General features: G+C 44.9%; 3 protein-coding genes across 10 annotated transcripts in view; 1 reads left to right on the forward strand and 2 right to left on the reverse strand.

Moving 5' to 3' along the window:
- Window positions 1–8,431, reverse strand: part of LOC142566137 (cyclin-dependent kinase 14-like) — a 126,342-nt gene extending 117,911 nt beyond the window's left edge. The window contains exon 1 of one of the 3 annotated variants that reach the window (XM_075676954.1): window positions 8,306–8,431. In XM_075676954.1, the coding sequence (XP_075533069.1) occupies window positions 8,306–8,354 (49 nt within the window). In that variant the 5' untranslated portion in view covers window positions 8,355–8,431. The remainder of the gene's footprint in view (window positions 1–8,305) is intronic. The other 2 variants (XM_075676956.1, XM_075676959.1) reach the window with 2 other exon arrangements.
- A 195-nt stretch (window positions 8,432–8,626) lies between these two features.
- On the forward strand, window positions 8,627–18,574 carry Cwc25 (CWC25 spliceosome associated protein homolog). Its single transcript, XM_075676960.1, has 9 exons — window positions 8,627–8,766; window positions 8,875–9,047; window positions 9,152–9,294; window positions 9,353–9,446; window positions 11,978–12,047; window positions 15,816–16,451; window positions 17,304–17,413; window positions 17,981–18,139; window positions 18,419–18,574. The coding sequence occupies exons 1-9, from the start codon at window positions 8,749–8,751 to the stop codon at window positions 18,531–18,533; spliced, it is 1,518 nt and encodes a 505-aa protein (XP_075533075.1). The 5' UTR covers window positions 8,627–8,748; the 3' UTR covers window positions 18,534–18,574.
- The window catches only part of LOC142566136 (armadillo repeat-containing protein 8-like), a 99,196-nt gene continuing 95,161 nt past the window's right edge, over window positions 18,284–22,318 (reverse strand). For all 6 annotated transcript variants that reach the window (XM_075676947.1, XM_075676948.1, XM_075676949.1 and 3 more), the window contains one exon: window positions 18,284–18,757. In XM_075676947.1, coding sequence (XP_075533062.1) covers window positions 18,727–18,757 — 31 coding nt within the window. In that variant the 3' untranslated portion in view covers window positions 18,284–18,726. The remainder of the gene's footprint in view (window positions 18,758–22,318) is intronic.

Below are 22,318 nucleotides of genomic sequence, written 5' to 3' on the forward strand. Positions count from 1 at the left end.
TAAAAATCTTTATTAAGTTGTCCTTGCTCTTCGAGGACGACGCCAATCCGAAGTCACCATATACCGGCATTTCTATGCATACAACAGTGCAGCAGCGCCAAATTTCCCTCTAGGTAATATAGTGAGAAACTCTACGGTGTTCCCAAAGAAAATCATCATCCTTTCCTCTCCACTGTCCAAGTACATACCCTCAGGGCCATCCAGCTAAACACTGATTACTCCAGCACGCCTATACCTTTATCGTTACCGCTCCGACCCCTCATGCCCTAACATGCCCTAACTGCCCCTCTACGTATGCAAATGTTGGGCACATAGTTTTCTCTTGCCCCGCAGTCCTACAATCCCCTCACAACCCTAACCCCCCACCTCCCCACTGGCGGGTGTGGTTGACGTTGGCGACCTTTGCCGACGAGCTGGCCATGGTCCTCCTAGCGGAGGAATATCAATTGGGGGCGAGCTCCACCACTGGGAAAGCTGGCGCGGCCGTCGGCGTGACGTGGTATGAGGGATCACGCGGACACAGCGGCCGCGTCAGCTACTCCGGAAGCGCCGAAGCAAGCTGAAAACAAAAGTTCAAAGGTCCCGCCTGCGCTGCGGTTCTGATTAAGTGGGGAGGTTTTCCCGCTTCGGGTGTCTACTTGACAGCACTTGAACGCACTATGATAGGAAGTGGCTGCCTTTGAAGGCGTCCAACATGGTAGACTAATGTTCGGTGCCGCACTGCCGGGCGTACGCAACGGAGCCCGGTGTCAGCCTTCACACATATCCGCGGGACAAAACGCTGCGTGAACCTTGGATCGCGAAACTTAGAACCGGCAAGCAGCCATCGGTCACAACTCCGGTGTGCAGCAAGTACTTCCGCGAGGAAGATTTCTAATACGGCTTCGGGGCTGCGATGTTTAGTCAGTATAGTGAGACTCTCGCCCGCCCGCGCTGCCCGGCTAATGTCATGCAGCTTTGTTCTATGAACTCGTTGACGCTAGATACTGGCAAGTTCACTGGAATGGAAAGGGAACGGTAATAAGCAGATTAAAAAAATTATGCCATATGTTCATGTTTGTGTTAGCACCAAACAATGAAATGTACTGGATTAAGAAAAAGGAGCAGCGGGAAAAGCTCGCTGACAAGACCAATGAACATACAGCGCGATGCAACTTGAGAAATAGTGATATTGAAACGTTCAAGAATTTAGAACAAAAGAAAAAAAGATTGAATCGTCGCGACGGCACATATCACAAATCGCCGTAGGCGTCGAAGTGGTTAGTTAAAGCGATATTATTTTTGAACAGCTCTGTTAGCGTCCACGCAACAATAGTTGCTTGTGTCCTGTCAAATGTTCCTATGCTGCGGCCTAAAGCTCACGGCACGGTGCGAAAAAGCGCACACGCAGCGAAAGTGAAACATTGTACGCGAACATGCATGCAGACGCGCAGTCGGTCACCGCGAACCCGTGCGATCGCTACATTGAGACTTAATTCTGTTATGCTCCATTTGGTTATACAGACAGCCCACTAGGGGAACATATATTTCACATAGTTCGTTCTCAGCGATCGCTGACCTTTCACGCAAGGAGGAGGTTCGGGTGACTCCATCGCGGCGACCGCACGCAGTGTGCGTTCACTGCACGTATTCGGTAAAGAGATAGTGCCTGTAAACAATTCTGTGATTTCTGTTTGCACAAGATTATAATTTTGTCAGTAAAAAGCTTCCTTCGTTTCCAGAGTACTTAAGGAAATGTTCAGGAGAGCTCCCGCGTGGTGTTTTTATTGAACGTCGACAGTCAAACCTACGAGGACCTCGACGCGTTATCCTTCATACTGCGCAAGCGAGGCGTTTCCGACAGATGGCGACTCCGTAAGTCCTCGCCGCCAATAGACCTTATGTTGAATTCCAATGACAAATCGCGATCGCTCGGCCGGATGATAAACGGAGCGCGTCGTTCCGACCGAGATCGCTCTCGTTAAATCTGCGAATGGAATGCGTGCGCTCCCGCAGGGACACTAATTAGTACAGGGAAATCAAGTGAGAGGGCGCTAGACTAGAGGCGGATCGGGTAGGCCCAACACCCCCATCATCCGGATCATCCTGGCATTCCATGCGTTCGTTTTTCTTCCGTGTAGGAAGAATCATCGGAGTTGAGAACTCATAGTATCTGAGTTGGAGCTGTCACTATCTAGGAGCAGGAACAAAAACGCATAGCTGCCCCATACGTCCATAGCTGCCCGCGACCGGAAACAGGCGACCGTGACAGGAAGCAGAGCCGGGTGAAGTAAATACGTCACGCGGACTTCCGATGAAATCTGACGATTTCGAGCAAATATTTCTGCTCCGCAGAGCGATCCGGAATCGGTGGCTGCTGCCAATCTGCCACTGGAACACACAGCTCACGTTCTCATTCTTCCATTGGAATAGGATTGCTCCAACAGAGCAGAAAACCTTGATCTCGATCTACCATTGGAATGCAACATTAGTCTGACTTCGAATAAAGTAGTTTCTCTCTCTCTCTCTCTCTCTTTCGGGCGGCGACCAGTGTTGGCAATTTAGCGGTTTTAGCGCTACATTTAGTGGTTTTCAGCGCTGCCTAGCAGGAAAATTTGGTCGCTTGCGGGTGGCGGGTTGTTTAGCGGGTAGTTTTTAATGCAATATCGGCCTCTTTGGATGAACAAAAATAAATTCACCGACGATTACGAGAATTCCTAATGCGACATTTGAACGCAGCTCAACATGCAATTTCATTTCGCGATATTTTGGCTGGCGCGGACAATCTGCCTCGTGCGGCACGTTGCAAACGGAGGGAACTGTGGCGCAACTGCCTCGCCAATCAGGAAATCGGGAGAGGCAGCGCGTGGGTGACGCGCCGGGGCGATTAACAGCAGCCGCCGCAGACGGACCTCTCATGCAGCGCTTTTCCATAAATGGTATAGGTGGCGTCATCGGTGATGAAACGACGCTCGCTACTCTGGCTATATGGCTAGAATTGTACTCTGACGCCACCTCGTAGCCATCATCGCCGCAGAGCCCGTCTTTTCTACGCTTTTGCCATACTCTCCTCACGGTTCCGCTGCACCTTTCTCCTCGCGCCCTCTTCGCTCACGCAGTCTTTCATCGTCCGCGTTCTCCGCAGTGCTCGCTCGGTTACCAGGGGCGCCGACACTCGCCGCAGGAACGGGCTACTAAGAGCTGCGCTCTAAACCTTAAGGGGACTGACAACTGCCCAGAATGTGTTGCGAGACGTTGATGGAAATGAAATGACCATGATTTATAGTGATAGAATCCAGCACGCTGTTCGGGATTTAAGTAGGAAATATAATTTTAAATTGGCAAAGAAAGTAAGAAAAACCAGTAAGTGGCGAGGCCTGGCGGTGAAATCTTGATATTTCGAAATGAAGCCGAGATTACTGTACGTATGTCGACTGTCGTTAAGTACAGTATAATTATTCCTTAAAATTGTATTCAGTATATTATACACTTGCGCTTTATTCTATGCGTGTTACGAAGTAAAAAAAAAAAAAAGTCCACGCTAACGAGCGGCGCTAGCGTGGTTCCACATGCATGGCGGCGCACATGCTGTTGTACGCGCGCGAGCATAGCACGAGTTTGCAAGTACCCAGAGTTTTATGAACTCCCTGTGATACAAGATGCCATCGACGAGTTGTGCTGTAAATGGGTGCGTTTTTTACCTTCGTGTCGGTGCCTCTGTCACACTGTACCGACGACGAGCTCTCCGCCGACCAACGGCACGAAGTAAAAAACGCTGTCGTTGACAGTCGGCAGATCGAAATCGGTGTCGGACCCGGCCTAGTGTGAGTGAGCATTTACTAATTGGCATTCTCCAGGCGCGCTGCTTGTGGCGGGGTCGGTGGTCTATCGTGCAAGTCGAATTTGTCGCTTCCGCTGCCGCTTTCGTGCGTCGAAGCATGACGTTCGGGTGCTACTTCGTAAGGATCCAAATTCTGAGCACGCATGCGAGCTAAAATCCTTTGTTCCAGCTCGCTAAGGTCTTCGAGAGACGGCATCGGAAATCAGAAGCGCAAGCTTGGCTACAGCAACACGAACCGCGTATCACGTGTAAAAGCGTCGTTTCGTTTGCGATGCGCTTGGTTTCGTTTTATGTCAAATACCAAAGCAGCTGGACAGGAAACCTCAAAAGCATTATCGCAGAAATATAACACTTCGGAAAACATGAATAGCAGGAACATCGACTCGATCAACAAAATAATACTTTCTCAAACCTACGGCCGCACTTGCCTGCCTCACACTAGTGCCGGCCTATAATCGCTATCGCGCTCACCTATCACAGTTTTCAGCATGGTTCCAGTGAACGACTTGATCCTCACTACAGATCGAAAAATTCTGATAAGAAATGTTCCACGGCGTTTTCCGATTTACTACTTCACGATTAGACGCTCTGGCCGGTAATCTTTCCATTTCACTAAAAGAAACGGGTACCATGAAAATTGGTTGTCAGTCCTTTTAACATTTCTTTACAATAATTCGTGATTCGTGTCTCGTGAACATGCAGCTTATCCATGCCCCACGGGAAGTAAGAGCGAATTAGGATCATGGTCCACAAACACTGCGTTTCGCATTTCTTCCTCCATATCTCCATGCCTTCTGTGAACTATAGCCCTGACAGTTTCGGCAGTTCGAAGCATTTTCACTCTTCGCCATTTTCGCAGACGTGCTTTAGGGAAGTTTGCATCGAAACATGGCTCGAGGATCCGGTGAAATGCATGCTGCCGTGGTCCAGTGCGGGATCTTGAGGGTGTTTTCAGACAGCTGAATGTGATTTAAATGAAAGTTAAACAGAACGTCCACTGACAAGACAAGTGCCCTCCTTATTGTGCGGGCTGGTCTGCGAAGCAACTATAAATGCTGCTTCAGTTACACGCTGCCCGAGGGCGTTGTTCGCAAGATCGGCACGATGGAGCTCTACGGGGTCAGCGATCGCACCGACCCTTGACCTTAGCCACGCCAGCGAACAAACACACACACATGACGCGACACCACACCCACCTGTGAAACAAGCCATTTTTCTGTAATTTCAGTCACTACCCGGTATAGTTCAACCTGATTTCCGGCCAGTGATTATAGTTTACAGACGCATACTTTTCTTTTAGTTTTGTTTCACAATACATTTCCGGACTTCACAGTCTCACAAAAAGGGCTTATTAATATTGTTACGCGAAGGCACACGCAAAAGGAGAACGTATTTACATATTTACAAGGCGCTCAACTACTGAACCATATGGTCGATGGCGCTCGCCAGATCAAAGAGCGGCTTCTTCGTCGGCGCTCCTCTAGAGGAATAGTACCGTGGATTGATAATTTTTATCCCATTACAGCCAACAAAAAATGACTTTTCTGCACACTAATTCTTTTTCATTGTGTTTTATGTAAATGCAATGCCGATTATAAATATTTCATAACATAGGGATGGCGCATCGGCCTGTTAAAGGAAAACTAAAGACAATTGCTAGGTCGACGTGGACTCAAAACACCAGTCCTAAAACCTCGCAGCGCTTGTTTCGGGCCAACAAGAGACTTCGTTTACGAGAAAATGGTGTCTGAAGGGTCCACACACCTTTAGCACAATTCAAATCGCCCACCCTGACCGGAGAGTGGTGACGCTGCATGCGGCATCACCGCCCTTTGCTGCCGTCAGTGAGTAAAACAGCGCCAGACAGACGGCGCTACGGTTTTCTGGGCAAAACGCAAACGCGCGGCAATGGAGCGGCCATGGAACAATTGCTCTCGTACAAGTGGCGTGGACGGTCCGGGAATCCCGCGACATCATCTGGACGCGGAATTCTCTGCTAATTGCAGTTTGGGTGAGTTTCGCAAACCAGAAAAAAATAGTGCATCCACTACGCAATTACGAAACTACTAAAACGCGAAAGCACAGGCGACGCAGAGTAGGAAAAAACGAAACCTTTCGACCACCCGCGTCGTCGTCAAGGGTAACGTCAATGAGTTTTTTTCTAAATATCAACTAGAACTGGACAAGTAGCATTTTCCTTCGTCTTATAACGCAATACAACTATCTCTTTATTACGAGTGGTTGAGTACTAGTGACAGAATTATAATGAGGAGTGCCTTCGTCATCGAGCTAGTACTTCAATTTCCCGGGGGAGTCTCGAATAATGTCCTGTATTTACCTGAATTTCTCAATTACTAAATCTCTGTTCGCGATAACACTGACGCCTTAGACATTTTCGAGTACTAATATATCACTTTAGCTTGACTTATTTGCCATTAGTGTCCCTTTATGGACGATGGGGTTGTGAAATGATGACCGAGACGCAATAAAAAATGTTTTGAACGCGATTCTGATTGTTGTCTGCATTTAGCTGGTTTTAGGTACTCGTATCGCAGCATTTAGTTTTTTGGGGGTCTCGACTTGCAGGTTCTATTTTTGGTTGGCAACACTGGCAGGGATAGGAGCCGCACGCATGGAGGAAGGAAAAAGGAGAAAGCATTACGTCACGCAGCCAGCCTTGCCAAGAGAACGCTCCGTGACGCCAGTCCTTTTGCTGAATGCATTGCTCAGTGTCGGTCCAACACGTGACCTCCTGCGTCGAGATCACGGAGCAAGAATCGAGATTCGCCGAGACTTTTGGTACCTGATAGTTGGTTCTTTATTCTATGGGTAGTTTTAATCGATGCGCGCTCGGCCGGCAGCTGCTCGGCTGCTCTGCCAGCATCTCTGGTTACGTGTTGGGACGACACACACGGCTTCGATCGCGTTGCGCGATGCTCCCTCCTATCTTTTTGCTTCCCCCATGGCCGCACGTGTATCAAGCAAACGCTTCGGACAAGAGCTGCTTGCCGATGATAAATAGTTATGGCAAGCTCAGAAACCTCCGCTACCGTCGACCGCTGGGAAGCGGCGTTCCTTGCCGGAGCCGCCGATGAGGCAGTGGTCAAAAGCATACCGCATGAGCACGGAAAATTACGCTTGCGCATGCTATGTAGTATGCACTCCTGCCGCTTGCGCACGGATATGTAGTTCAACCAATGCACGCGCGCTCCGTTTAATTTCTGGGGCACCTATACTCCACCTCGCACTGCCAAGTACTACCCCATTACAAAATCATGTAAAGCAGCCGTCAACAGTTTTTAAAGAAATTCGAATGCAACAATCTATGGGGAGCATAATTATCACTACTCTTGTTGCCATCCGATGTAATTTCGTTGCCTAATAGTTGGCGATACAAACATTGCTATTTAAGCCCGAAAGCTTCTATCCGAACCAGACGAAATTTCTAAAAGGACGTCAACCAGAACTTTTTTGTTCCACGTGTCTTAGCGCCGCCACAAGTATCTGCCGGCGAAAAAAAGAACGTGACACGCAGAGCGCTAAACTACAGAAGTCAATTACAGCAACTTTTACAGTGCATTACTGCCATAACACATTTTTAATAGCACGCTATATCTCAGGCTTGAAGTATCTTTCAAGCGTCAGATAGAGCATACACAATACCATGCCACCTGTTCACGCCAGTACGCCAGAAAGGTAGCCAAAAAATCCCGCTGCTTCCTTTACACTTTTTATTTGTGCGCACGCGTGTTGTTAATATATTTTAATAAGTTATATAAGCTTTATGGTTCTGTCGTCTGTATAACCAACAGCTGACACGACCACAGGGGTACCGTCTTTACACGAGACTGGCGCAGAGAGGGAGAAAGTATCGTTGCTGTGAGACGATTAAAGAACCAGCACTTCTGTGACGAAATACGCATTATGCTCACAATGAGCGTATGCAACGGCCGTGGTCACAGATGCTGTTACCACTGGGTGCTTTCGAATCAAAACATGGCACAGCTGTTCAGGTGCGCTAACGGAAAATATATTCGTAGCACTTAAAGAGACCGAAGCTAGTGGCGCATCATCATTGCAACCGTACTGTATTCTACATTCCATACATCCCGTGTACCTTGCCGATATGCCAAGACCCTTGCTAAAAGGTCAAACACGACACGTCGCTGTCAAAACTTAAAACCAACAGCGTTCTCTGCTTTCAATTTCGCGAAGATCGAACGCAGTTTACCAATTACTGTGAAATGAAAGCCAGTCCAAGAGCAGAAAAGGAATTGTGCATTAGATTGGCAAGAATCCCGACACGATTAAATACAAAGGCACGCACTCGCTTCCGGCAGCAAAACTTTCGTCAACACAGTCGATCAGTCTCCCGGGTTGTTTGCCAACAGATACACGGTCTAGCTGTTCTAGGCCTAATGCCAATACAGATAAAATGTGATAATAGCGAACACTCGAGATATATAAGGACACATAAGTGTTCACCTTCTTTCGTTGAGGGCTTCCAGTTCTTACTGCTCACGGAGAGAGACATTATGATGCAGGGACACGCCTTCCTGCATGGATTCAAGGGGGCGACCAACAAACTACCGCGTCCGCGACCACAGCATGTTGACGGGAAGTCCGTCAAGTGGCTTGCTAGCCTCGTTGACCCGCTAGCGAAAACCGCCGGCACAACCGGGCCACCGGGCGGCTGCTACGGAACGGCGGAGCGGTGAACTGTCGTCGCACGTCGCTGCTGTCGCTGCCAGCGACGACAGCGAGAGCACCATTGACAGCGGCATCATTGAGTGTTTGCGTTCGCGGCGTCAGGCAGTCTCCTCAACGCGAAAATAAAGGTTGCAATTAAGAAATGGCCAAAGGAAGGAGCGAAAAACAACGTTCGTGATTTCTGCCAGGGACACCATCATCCTACTTAAGCACACAGCATGGGCGGCGGCGATCTGGTAAGCTACATATTATTGCGCCCCCTTGGCAGCACTGTTTCAAGCCCTGGTTCTCTCCCGAGACTTGACCCTCAGTTCGCTTGAAATCTTTACTATTTCTTGCTTCAGAACTTGAAGAAGTCATGGCATCCATCGACGCTACGCAATATCGAAAGAGTATGGAAGGCGGAGCAGATGCGCGATCAAGAGAAGGCGAAGATCGAGCAATTGCAAAAAGAACTTCAAGAAGAACGCAACAAGCAGGAAATGCGCCAGTATGCCGAGAATAAAGGTGTTGTAAAGTACGTATTACACTGCCCGTCATATTAGTAGCATTTTTTTGGAACTCTTGAAGTTGCGTCCCCACGTCAGTCCTCTTTCTTTTCGCTCTCTCATTTCACCTCAGAAAAAAGCAGGAGCGACTCGACTGGATGTACCAGGGAGTTGCTGGTCTGGTGGACAGGGAACAATACCTACTTGGTCGCAAAGTTGACAAGAACTTTGAAATCCTGAAAAAAGAGGAGGACGGTGTGGCGGACAAGAACGAAGGTAAACAAATCGCTTTACACGCTCTTGGTTTGTTTCTTAATCTGCCCGTTCTTTGCAGATGAAGAGCCCGGTGCTATTTTCACCATGGCGCCTACTAATGCTGCTGTGGACCTAGAAAACAAGATACGAGAGGACCCATTATTTGCCATCAAGTGCGCTAATTTCAACATATAATTTATTTGGTCCAAATGAGAGTTCTTGTATATTTCTTTGTTTTTCCTGGCAGAATTTGGTTTTGGGGTTCTTGATCGCTCATGCATTAACGTTCCATGTATTACAATCTAAAAGTTGTGCCAGAACTAGCTTGGCTTTCAGTCATAAATAATCTGTAAACATTCCTGTGCCATACTGTGGCTAATATGTCATAGCATTAAATGAAAGAAAATGTCACCATAGATGTTACAAAACATGAAGAGTACCGTATTTACTCGAAAACAGGTCGAATACACATATTAGGTTGACCCCTATGCAGTGAACTCGCCAGGAAATATAAAAAAATTTTATTCTAATGAAGGTTGACTCATATCTTTCCAGAAAAAAAGCAAACTTTTATAATGACGCACCTTTATTTACCGTAAGCTCAACTACTTATGGCAAATTCAGCAAATCGCACCGGCATGCACCAGCGCACCCTCGGGCGACGATGATTGGATGAAACAGCGCATTGGGGGGCCCCACTGCGCACCAGTGCGATTTGGCGAATTAGCCATAAGTCTCACTAGTCAATCCCACAAGCTGCATCCTTGTCAGAACCTGCCGTGGAAGTCATCCTCGTCGGATGCTCCTCAGACATCCTCGGCACCCCAGACGGCATCATCCTCTGCAGTCGAGTGTGTTGGATACGCAGCATTTTTCGAAGTCAGTCAGGATGATCTCCAGACTGGTTTTATGGAGGGCACAACAGCTGAACTCTTTAATTCAGTACTTTTTAGCTTTGTTCACGATTAGAGATCGATAGCCATTCATTCTGGGCAACATTTTCGGAAAAAAGATGTCAACCTGTATTTGAGTAAATATGGTAAGCTCGTGTCTTTAGAGGTGTAAAATAAGTTGCTGCCATCTCATTACATTTTCGTTTAGCAAGTTTGGTTTTATAATGTGTGCCCCATGTGTGCATGGCAAGACTACGCTTTGAATGTTTTAAAATTGTCTTTGTACAGAAAATTGGCAAGCAGTACACAGGGCAATATGGTATGCAAAAAGTGTGTCAAAACTAGGTTGCTCACTGCTGTCATTGACTCCAGTTTGTGGCACACAAGTCTGGTACGGGCAGCTTTTAGTGCACTTCTGTGTTCCAGCCGTTGTGGTTTTTTGTCTTTTCTTCCACCGTAGCTGCTATCCACTGTTAACATTTCCCCTGCATTAGCTCAAATTCTGTGCCAATGTGCTGCTGAGCACTTGACTGCAAGTTTGCTTCACGGTCATATTAGCTGTATTTCAATGTGGTGTAATGCAAAAACACTCGCTGCTGAGATTTCAATGCATGTGAGCCCTACTCGACCAAAACAACCAAGAGTGCCCTCCACATTTTTGCTGTGTCATATTACAGCTCAGGTGTAGCTTCGAAATGCTAGCCATAAGACTCGGATGAAATATTCATTGCGTTTATGAATTTGAAGCCCAGCCTAAACAGAAATGTCAATTTAGTTTAACATGTTGTTTGGCAAGTTGGTGCAGTGTACAGGCAAGGGCATGAAGAATGGGATAGGTAACACCTGTTCTGTCCTTCATATCCATCTTTTTACACTATTCGATGCATGCAATTCTTTTAATGCACATTCACTGTGCCTTGTGTATTGTAATGGAGCCAGCTGGTATTTGTAAAATGGCTGAGAAGTCTTACAAATGACTTTCCATGGCCTTTGCAGCCTCTTCTTTGGTTGATGAACTGCGCATGCTTGAAAAATGAGCTGTAGGCATGGTTTAATAATACTGGAGCCTCACAGAGGGCAAATTTGTATCCACCCGAGCTAGTTAAGCTGAGGTGTGTGTCATCTGTAGCGTCTTTATTTACTTGGAAATTAATTTTGGATTAGAATATGCATTATCATAGCATAATTAAAAAGCATTCATTATGTATTTATTTCTTTTCTTTATGCAAGTACAATTATCCAGAAATGACATTTGTTCACTGGAATGCTTTCATGTGTTTATTCAAGTTCTTTGAGGCATTACTTGGGAGGCAAACTGTTTTTGCAGCTGCAAAAGAAGTTTCATTAGATGTTTCCATATGGTGCTAGTACTACCAAAAACAGATGGTAACGACATGAGTGCAAGTCAGACTGCACCATACACGCACAGATGACACTTGGAAAGGCTGATAATGGTAGTATAGCAGTAATGCTGAGCTGAAAATTTTTATTCTTTCTATTTTATGGTGTGCTTTGTTAGCCACAAACACCCACAGAACTTTGATAAATCTTCATGGCCTAGTGTTTCCGTTCATGGCTAGACAGGTGGTACTGAGCTGGCCTTGCAGTAGTACCACATGACCACAGATCAGAACACAAGCCCACAGGTTCTCTATATGCAGTTGTTGCAGTGATGTTTACAATTACATGAGTGTGTGCAACTTATTACACCGGGCTTGCGTACCACTGCCAGATTGCAAGAACAATATGTTATAGACAGACAGACTAGCAAGTAGTTTGGAAAGACATTGTAGAAGATCATTTTCTTTCAGGAAGCAGGAAATGAAGACTAAGAAAACCTTGCTGAGCAATCCTGTCAAGATGAAGCATCTCAAAGAAATGGTAGGTTTTCAGTCTGATCCTTAACAGAAATATGCAAACACAAAATTCTGTTGTTACTGTTGTACATTAAAGGTAAAGTCAAAAAGATAATGTTTGAAAAGATTATTGTTCCAATTCACCAAAACTTTGTAAAAGGGTGCAAAATTAAGCATGTACAATTATGTTGAGGTGTGTGGGTTTCAAAATTTTAGTTTATTTAGTCAAATTGAATATGTTAACTGTTACAAAATGCTCTTACAAATACTTCGAATTGTTAGTTAACAGCATGTTTATTGTGCTTCATAACTAATGCATTAAAGAAGGGAGTGGTTGCAATGAGTGCATCAAAAGAATTTTAAAAATGACTGATCTCATGCAATATGGAAGTCTCTTTAGTCACACAACATGTGGTGAAATGTTTGAGTGTTTTTACTATTACTAGTGTTGTGTGTTGCTTGTGTTGATGTCTGTGTTTCTGCAGCACATCGCAACTTGAAGTGCCACACCATAGCACCAGACATTCATTTTAAACAATGTTCTCGCTCCTCAGTGATTCTTGTAACAGTGAGAGCGTGCCCCTGTTCTTTCCCGTTTGCTCTTAGCAGCAGTACAACAATGTTTTGTGGTCCAACTTCTGCTGCTTGGACTTGCCCAGGGGCCATCAGAAATGGAGTGATGCATTTCCTATGGGCACATAGTGTATCAGTAGCAGAATGCTTAGTGCCGTCTGGAGTATGATGCACAAGTGCAGAGAGAACATAAACACCTGCACACACACACGGTGCGGCACTGAAGGATGCAAAGGCTACCCAGACAATAACTGACGGGGGAGAACACAGGGAGGCAGCTAAATAATGCATCGCAGTTAAAAAATGTGTAAGCTCTTAAAATGGAACAAGAAAAATTTCCTAATGGTATTTATTGAGAGAGCGATAGAGAACAAACAACTTTATTGAAAGCAAAACCCCAGTTTGGGTCTGTATAGGAGGTATGCCTAGTCATCAGCCAGCCTTGGAAGACCTTCAAACAGTAGCTTCATAATGTCTGGAGAGGAGTCTGCCAGCCACTTGTCACAGATCTACATATAGTGTGTATGACACAGGCTCCTCTGCAAGGCTGTGCTAACTACTACATAAAACAATGTAAGTGTTCTGTGATAAAACCAAATTATAGGTGTTCAGTTGAACCAACACACAATGGCAACGAAAATTTCCTACACTGTACCACATCTTGCTTAAGTTTTCGGACATGATGCATGTGCGATGTTGCAAAATTGAAAATGTGTCGGTCATCAACAAAGCCACCAAAATTCAGGTTGTCGCTTCGCTTCCATCAATAGTAAGTGGAGGTTTGTGTGTGTGCGTGCGTGTGTGTATGCGCGGCGTCCAATGGGTTTTCCTGAGGTTACGTTGGCAATCTGCAGTGGTGGAATGGACGCACTAGCTTTGCATAACCGATCACCACAGTGTGTTGGGTGGGTGCATCTTCTTTTTTGTGGCTTTTCGTGCAGCCACTGTGAAGAGATGACTTCATAGACATGGGACCAAATCATAAAAGTGGTGGCCAATTCTCAAATTCAACAAATTGAATTTTTTTTTTCTCAGTATGCCCAATGACTTGCCAGTTTTCTGCGACTCCTTCCGTAAAATTTTTTCTTTTTTTAATTGGTCAGTCACTGTACCTTGTGTAAAAGGGTGAATTTCAGTTTAGTGAAATTTTGATGGAACACTGTAAAGTGCATATTTCACCGACTTCAGTAAGTCCAGTGGAAAGCTTACCATTTGTGATGTGCAATCCTGGAACAATAGCACTGCAGGATGTTTCTATCTTTAGAATTCTTCTATTTGTAGCCATGGTCACGTTTACGTAACTCTATGATGGAAACTGAGCAGTGATTGCTATAGTAATGGTATGCCAGCATGAGTGAAGCCCACAAGTGCAATCCCAGCATGAAGAAATCTTTTCAAACTTTATCAAGGCTATTTTCATGTAGTTCACGCTATTTGGACTATTTTTACAATACATAAGCATGCAATACTATATGCATGCTTTTGCTATTTTCTGTCATGCAGCCCTGGTCATTTCCAAGTCCAGCCAAGATTTTGAGCCATACATCAAAAACAAAATGACCCTTTTACACATGCTTTTACATCCACGGTTAACAAATGGCAGGAAATGCCAATAGTTCTCTCCTGGTAGTACTGGCACAGCTTTATTGCATGTTCCATTTTTTTTTTATCTTGCTGGGAAACCATAGAACATGTGGGACTTGCTTGCAAACTTTTATGGGCTCAGTTGTACTTGTTTCCGTGAAGGCAATGTCAATTTTAACTGTGACATTTTTTTTACATCACAGTACACACAGGGAAAAGGCACTGATGTACGTCAATCTGTGACCACATGGTCAGGCTCCAATATGAGTGCTAAAGTTTCACAGTAAAGCATCATGGCATGCAGTATTTCTGGACTTTCTGTGCCCATTTAAAATTATAACTGCTATTCCAACTGTGGACATGCTATTAACTTCAAGCAATATGAGACAACCCACAACCACCCAGTACATGTCGCAAGATTTTAGCGAAAATGAAGAGACCATGATTTATAGTGATGGAATCGCATGTGCGGTTTGCAGTTTAAATAGGAATTAGAATTTTAAATCGGCTCGAAAATAGCAAAAAAATGTTTGTCGCGATGCTTCACAGTGAAACTTCGGTACTAGGGCTGGATTCCCACCACGTTTGCAGATTACTGCATGCAAGTTGGGTGTTAATAAGTGCATCATATCTATGCTTAAAATCATTATTTTTTATAGGCATCTGCACTTCATTCTGTGTGTACTACAGTCTAACTAAAGTTTATGCGTATGAGTTGTGCTGCCTATGCAGCTACGAGTGCAACAGCACCCTTCATTGCATGAGAGCGCCACATTGCGATATTTCGCATGTTCTTCCTTATTGTTGCTTGCCTGTACGTGCACAAACACACAGCAGCAGATAGTCCCCTTTATCAGCCAGAACTGTGCTGTTGCTTCGAACAACCCATGTACGGTCTTTGTAAAAGGTATATAGGTTATTCCGTGCCTTCACCATGCATGTCATTCAGCTGTGTGGTGTGGCTCCTGTGGCACTCCTGCCACTGTAAACCTGGGGGTGGTGAGAGTGACCATTTCATTCCCCAGGGCGTTGGAATTTATGACATAGCACAGGAATTGCCCTAAACAGCCTGTAGTCAATCTGGCGATTGCTGGCAATGTAGCTTGTATACTTTTGACAAAGACTGGACTTTATTGCATCATCACTGCATTCATGCACAACCGTTGAAACATTTTCAGGGTTTCTAAAAGAAAGCACTTTTACATAAAACTGTTATTGGCGTGTGAACAGCCCGTGTCTACACTTGTGTCAAGAGCCACAAACAATCCCATATTATATCCTGCTCTTAGCACTGAATTCATGGATTAAAATTCTTTGATGCCTCTTTCACATTCTAAATACCCCTTCACTCAGCTTTATTACTAGATGACTGCCTCGTTCTATTAAGCAGTAGAGATATACACTAACATTAATGAAATGTAACATTACAGCATAGCCTTGAACTTTCAGCCAACTTTAACACTTATCCAGATTATAACACCAGCCCATAGCACATTAAAGTCACTATGGCTGCTGCACCAATTAAACCTAATTTACCGAGTACTGCCACAGTCCACACCAGTGTTACCTACTGATGAAGGGTTTAATATTTCCAAATAAGTGTTGCAGGCTCCACTTAATTGTCTTATCCTTGCAGATTGAACAGTCTATAAAGAGTTCAAAAAAAGCCCACAAGAAGAAGAAAAAGAAAGAGCACAAGAAGCACAAGAGGAGGTCACCCAGTGTGTCCAGCAGTAGTGACAGCACCACTAATGAGCATGCCCAGCGTCCCAGACACTTCAAAATGGACGATAAGAGAGACCCCACATTTAACACTTCTGGTCATAGAGGTGACAAAGAGCATAGTGTTTCCAGGCACCACTCAGATGGAGCATCAAGGCTGAGGAGAAATTTATCACCTCATCCTCGTTCACATACAGAAAAGAGCTACACTCGGAGGGACGCCCGCCCACGAAGCCAATATGAGAAGAGTAACAGCAGCCGAGGAGAAAGCCCACGCCACCAACCTAATGTATCCGTGGAAAAAAAATCCAGGAGGCGGCATGACTCTACATCTTCAGACTCCCAAGACCGTCACGAGGTTGTGACACAGCTTAAACGACCTGTCAAGAGCAGCTCCCGATCACACAGTAAAAGGAAGAGACATGATTCGAGTAGCTCCAACAGCAGTGAAAAAGATCACAAGAACTGTGAAAGCAGTCAGCGCCCCACCAGTCCAGTCTCGGAGAGTGGCAACCACCAGCAAGATAAAAGGGAAAAGTTTGGTCTCATTGTGAGTGAACCCACTTTACTAATGATTCCATGGTAATGCAGCATACAACAATGGTTCGTTGCCCATAACAGATAGTCTGTAGCTCTATTTCTTCGGTGGCCGGGAAGCAAAAACAGCAGCCCAAGATCTATGCAACAAAGCTTAATATAGGAAGTTGGGAATCCTATTCCTTAAAATTAGAGAAACAGTTACTGAATCATTCAAGCAAATCGTAGGCAGAATTGAATTAAAAATTCTGGCAGAACCCATTTCGCGAGGGCTGTGAATGTTATGTGATTAGCAATGTAGCAACACACCGTATTGCCACCGCCGAAACGTCACGTATGAGGCGTTTATGCTGCTGGGCTCCTAGTCGCCTAGCCTGCTTGATAATTAGGTTATGTAAACCATGTGCCACATAGTCTACACATGGCGCATGTCCGATTATATATCCGGACTAGATTGTCTCAATATATGTGATGCGGGTTTGGTTATGCACAGCACCAAAGAAACTTTATAGGACTCCCAATGAACCAAATTGCCATCAAAGAGATTCATTGAAGAGCAGCACATACCCAGTGATGAAAGTTCTGACGGTTGGTTTCAAACCATGTTTCCTTAGCACAACAGCCCAATGTGTTACCCATAAGACCATGGGTCCAATGCGCCAGTGACCCAAGTTGGTGGGACAACTTAAATAGGCAGTAGTCTGCCGATTCTGCGAGAAGTCCAAAGATTGCTAATCTCATTTGTACAGTGAGACATATATGCTTTGCTAAATGGAACATAGTAGTTCTTTGTCATAATCACCTTTTGCACCATCGTCATGGCAAATGTCCTCAAAAATACTTTTGCTTTATTCTTCTGCTCTAGATTCGAGGCAACCAGAGTCACAAAAGAGAGCAGCAACCACCACCTATGAAAGTACAACCAAAGGAGCATAAGCTGAACAAAACAGCACCCCAGGCTACACAGAAGCGCAGGTTTGTTTACTTTACTTTCTGTACCTAAAGATATCTCAAAATATCTACCGTCACTCCTACAGGCATACTGCTACTTTCCACAAACTTCACTTGCTAACCCAGTTTATCTGGAATTCCAAAAGCAACAAGCATGCACATGCTATGTGCCATGTTAAACTGATGCACGATGACGAGGAAGATATTCTCGAGCGATCGCTTTTGCAAGATCCGGACTTGACGAAGTATAAGGCCGATGCCTGTGAAATGTCGCTTAAGAATACTGCCCCTGGTGGCCCCTGTATATGTTACGCCATATTGTTCTCATAAATGCAAGCATCAAAACAAGCTGGGTTGAGGCAAACATTTCTGCCGTGCCGTTCATGGTGTTCATTGATATTATTAAAACAAGTACAATGGCCTAATTGGTGTACAGAAGGCAATCCTAATGAATAGCTGTCAAAAAAAAAAAAAAACTATTCATGGATTGGCTGGAATGTTACATGAAGCACTTGAGAAGTAAAAGTGTGGGAAACGGCGAGGTCACACGTTTTACCTTGTTTTTTTTCTTTCTTCTGATCATTGAAACAGACCATTGAGTGAAGAAGAGAAAGCTGCAGCTCGCAGAGAGATGATGGAGAATGCTCAGTGGCATGACGAACAGCGCAAGACTATCGTCAATCATTATCGCAAGAGTGAAGCTGCTGAAGAAAATAACCACCACAAAAACATAGGGGAAGGATTCATCCGGTAAGGATAATGCACAGTATCACATTAGGCTTGCGTTATGCTGTGTAGGGCTTTCGAACATTTTATCATTTTGCTCAAATGCACCGCACTGCAAATGCTGACCACTGTTGGTCCATTGAAGAAAAAGAACACAAGACATCAATATTGTTTTTATGTACACAATTTAATGCTAACTTGTCCTTGAAATTGGGGACCATCTAGTAGTCTATCATCCTAAGTGCTGCACTGTGTATTCACACGCTTCAATTTCGGTTCACTTTGTCATTGCCCTGTTTTTAGGCCCATGCTGGCAAAGGCTGCAGACTCTGGGAGCGTGGAGAACCGCATCAAGCAAAAAATGTACACTGTGCAACGATCCAGCAATGCCATGGACGTCCATTTTGCTAGAAAATAAATCGCCCTGCACTAACAACTATATAAGGCCATTTCATCACATTCATGTAAACATTCCTCCTTTCCAAACAAGCCACGCATTTAAACATATTCAAAACAAATACAATGTACAGCACAGACTTCAAGCCTGCCTTTAACATAGGTTGCCACTGCCTGCTGCATTTCACCTCCATCACAACAGTGTTGTCCGAAGATCATGAAAACTGCTGCAGTGCAGTTTTCACCCTGGAAGAAACAAAGAATGCAGCAATTAAACTTCTGAACCAACAAAGCGTGAATTTTGGAACACCACCAGCAAAAGCAGAGATGAAATCAGCCGAACGTGCCGCATCACTAGGCAAATCTGCAGAGCACCACACAGGTATGTACAAAGGCTGTGGGCTCTTACATCTAGAGCAAGGTGTCTCTTTACAGTTGCTGTTCCTTTCCCTGTATTAAGCGTATAAAGACAACCAGATATTACCTTCACTTCAAATTTTCTCCTACTATGGAGACGATGGCCTTTTTTTTTGTAGATTACACTAAATTCTTACTTTTTCTGAATTAACCACTTCCCTCAAAATTTGATGCACTACATTAAAACAAAGCAGAATGAATCTTCCTTTCAGGCATACAACATTAACGAGATTTATGTAATAAAAAAATAAACTGGCAAACAAAATTTTGAAATCAGGGAGTCTACCAAGTTGACATTTCCGAATTCCCAGAGTTTTCCAGGTTTTCCCTGAGTGCCATTGCAACATTTCCCGAATGAGCCCCAACTTTGTTTTATGTCAAGATGGGCTGGGGACACCATGTTTCCCGATGCTGTCGCTCTCTAGTAAGCATGTTGAAGCAAAAAAATGAATTAATCCAGTTTGAATAGTAAGGAGTAATAGCTATTTTATTTAAAAAGAAAACAGAAGGCAGGTGTTAGTAAAATGCATGGCCAATCAAATATATTTGAAAAAAAAATGGTAAAACCCATTCCAAATCGATTCAAACATGAATGAAAAGGAGATGCATGCAGAAGTAAATATTTCGAATATGAGCTATTTCTATCAACTGATAGCAAGCTCATCGGTATGAGGCCTGAACTTTGTCACAACTAAGATTCTCTCAGCAGCTGGAAAGTCAACCTCAACTGTCCTGACATACTCTCAGCCTATACACAACATCTGAGTGTTGGGTATCACTGCTTTAAAAAGTTTATTTTGGTTTGAATGAGGGACACCTGCATCTCTGCGTCAGCCGACACTGTTTTTTGAGCTCAAGCTCCTTTAAAAAGGCGGCGGCACGCTTCTTTTCCGGTTAATTCCTCAGTGCGTAGGTCCTTTCTCATCCTCCTCCTGCCACGCATTCACCACACGTACCATTTGAAGCGTCCTCTTGGTCAGTTGTACAGTCAACGTCCGATTTTTCGGACTCCCTAGGGGCCGCGAAAACGTCCGAAAAATTTGGCAGTGCAATGCATTTCTTTAACTGCCCTTAAGGGGTCAAATTGCCACAAGCACGTCCAAAAAGTTCTTAAGGCCTGCCAGTACACTTATTAGTCATATCAGTGCCTGTACTGTGGCAGGACACAGGAGTGCACGCGTGTATAATTAAAGGGACACTAAAGGCAAGCTAAAGTGATAGATTAGTGCTTGAGAATCTCTAAGGCATCAAAATTATCACAAACAGAGCCCTAATGATAGAGAAATTGAAGTAAATGCAGAACATGGTTAGAGACTCTCCCAGGACGTTCAAGTACTTGCCTGATGACGAAAGCACTCCTCAGTTAAATTCTGTCACTAGAACTCAACCATTCGTTGCAGAAAACATCCTTGTATTATAGGACGAAATAAAATGCTACTTGTCCAGTTCTAATTCTTTTTTAGAAAGGAGAACACACTGAAATTACCCTTGACAATGACGCGGGCGGTCAAAAGGTTTCATTTTTGCTCAACTCGGCGCCACCAATCCTTTAACATTTGACTAGTTTCATTATCGCGTAGTGCTGCGCTGGTTTTGCAAGCTCGCGAAACTCGCACAAATTGCAAGTAGCAAAGAATTGCATTTCCATGTTATGTTGAGGGATGCCTGAACGGTCTACGCCACTTGACCAAAAAGCAGCCGACTCGGCGAATCCACCACTCTAGTTGGATGGATGTTGTGAGCGCCCCTTTGAAACAGGGCAGTGGGTTGTACCACCAAGCTCTTGCTATTGTACTACTTAATGTCCTACCTAAGTTAAAAAAAAAAAAAAACGCAATGAATTCCCATAACCATATTTTCTGACTTCCTATTGCGAACTTTGCTTTTGTATGTCTCTGTTTTTTGTTAATTCCGTACTTTTCCTTCACCAATCTCCAATCTTCCAATCGCCTCTTACTAATCTCTATTGCGGACATGTTTACGTTCCCCCTGCTCTCGCTGAACCCAAGGGCTTAAAGGGAAGCTGAAACACTTTTCGAAAAAAATGAGTTCTCTGCGGCATTCTACAGTTTTGAGTCCCCTGAACACGAATATCTAGTTCAAAAAGGGCGGAAACAAACGCAAGCGGCTGTTTTTCCAAGAAAACGCGCACCAGCGCCTCAGGGCATCGCGCGAACGCCGCTGTTGCCCGTGATTGGTCGGGGCCGCTGTGACGTCGTTGGCGGTAGTCGCCGGTCGCCGCCGCCGCATGTCTCCGTTTCAATGCGTAGCACCATTCCTTTCTCTCTGGTAGCACGCGGTTCTGCTGTTCTGGCTTCATAGCTGAGTTGCAAGATGGAACGTTCTCGCTCTCTCCGACAGCTTGTGTTGTCCCCGTACATGTTTGAACCCACAGCCGATACGGAAAACGATGGCGCAACAGAGTCAACGACGATATTGAGTGTGCCAACAGCGAGAGCGATGTGTGCACCTTCTCGCGCGCTGGAAATCTTAGCTCGTACGTATGTTTTTTTTTTTTTTTCATGTAGCTGCACGTTGCAATGACGGGAAAAAAATGCGCTAGAGTGTCACTGGGAAAATGCTGCTGGAAGAATGCCGAAGCACTAACTTCTCATTAGATTTACATGGGTGCAATTCCGCGATGTCAGGCACCTTGCCGCTGCTTGTCTAAAGTCCCGTGGTTTTTTCAGCGTTGATACACGATCGCGAACATAAGTGCCGCGTTTCAAAGCGCGCACATGCAGTGCTGTGAGGTATAGTCATGGAAGTTGCTTATCATACACATCCAGAGATGGCCAGAGGTATTATATGTGTAATATTCATACTATGGTTCGACAACTTTGCGATTGTGGCTCGATCAAGAATCGGTATGCGTGCTCCATGCTAGTGTTGACATAAAGATATTAGGCAGTTTTAGCATCGCCTTGTGGTAAACACGATAACTGCAACCGTACGTCGAACGTCACTAGGCAAGCCTATACTCCATTTCATACCTCAGGTGCATTGCTGTGGAAACTACGCTCGAAGTCCGGTCACCAAAATTTATTACTGCGCGCGTTTCCGTCTATGCTTCGCAGCGTGCCAGCGGCGTTTGCTCGCGCGAGCATGCACGTGAAGCTGCCGCGACGGGCTGCAATGAAAAAATACCGAAAAGAAAATTTTTTTAAAAGAACGTGTTAGCAGCCGTATAAGTACACGGATGGTTTCTATGGGTAAATTCTTTATTTATTTTCATACCGAACTGAGCTTATATATGGAAAGCTTTCTGAAAAATCGGGTCAAGAAACACCGAACTTTTTCTAAGTGCGAACGCAGCCACTGCAAGAAGTATCTCAAGCCTCCACAGCGTTGCACTTGATGTATGAAACGGAGTATAGCAACGCTAACAAC

The sequence above is a fragment of the Dermacentor variabilis genome, unplaced genomic scaffold, assembly GCF_050947875.1.
Source record: "Dermacentor variabilis isolate Ectoservices unplaced genomic scaffold, ASM5094787v1 scaffold_12, whole genome shotgun sequence".
In the NCBI taxonomy this organism is placed as follows: Eukaryota; Metazoa; Arthropoda; class Arachnida; order Ixodida; family Ixodidae; genus Dermacentor; species Dermacentor variabilis.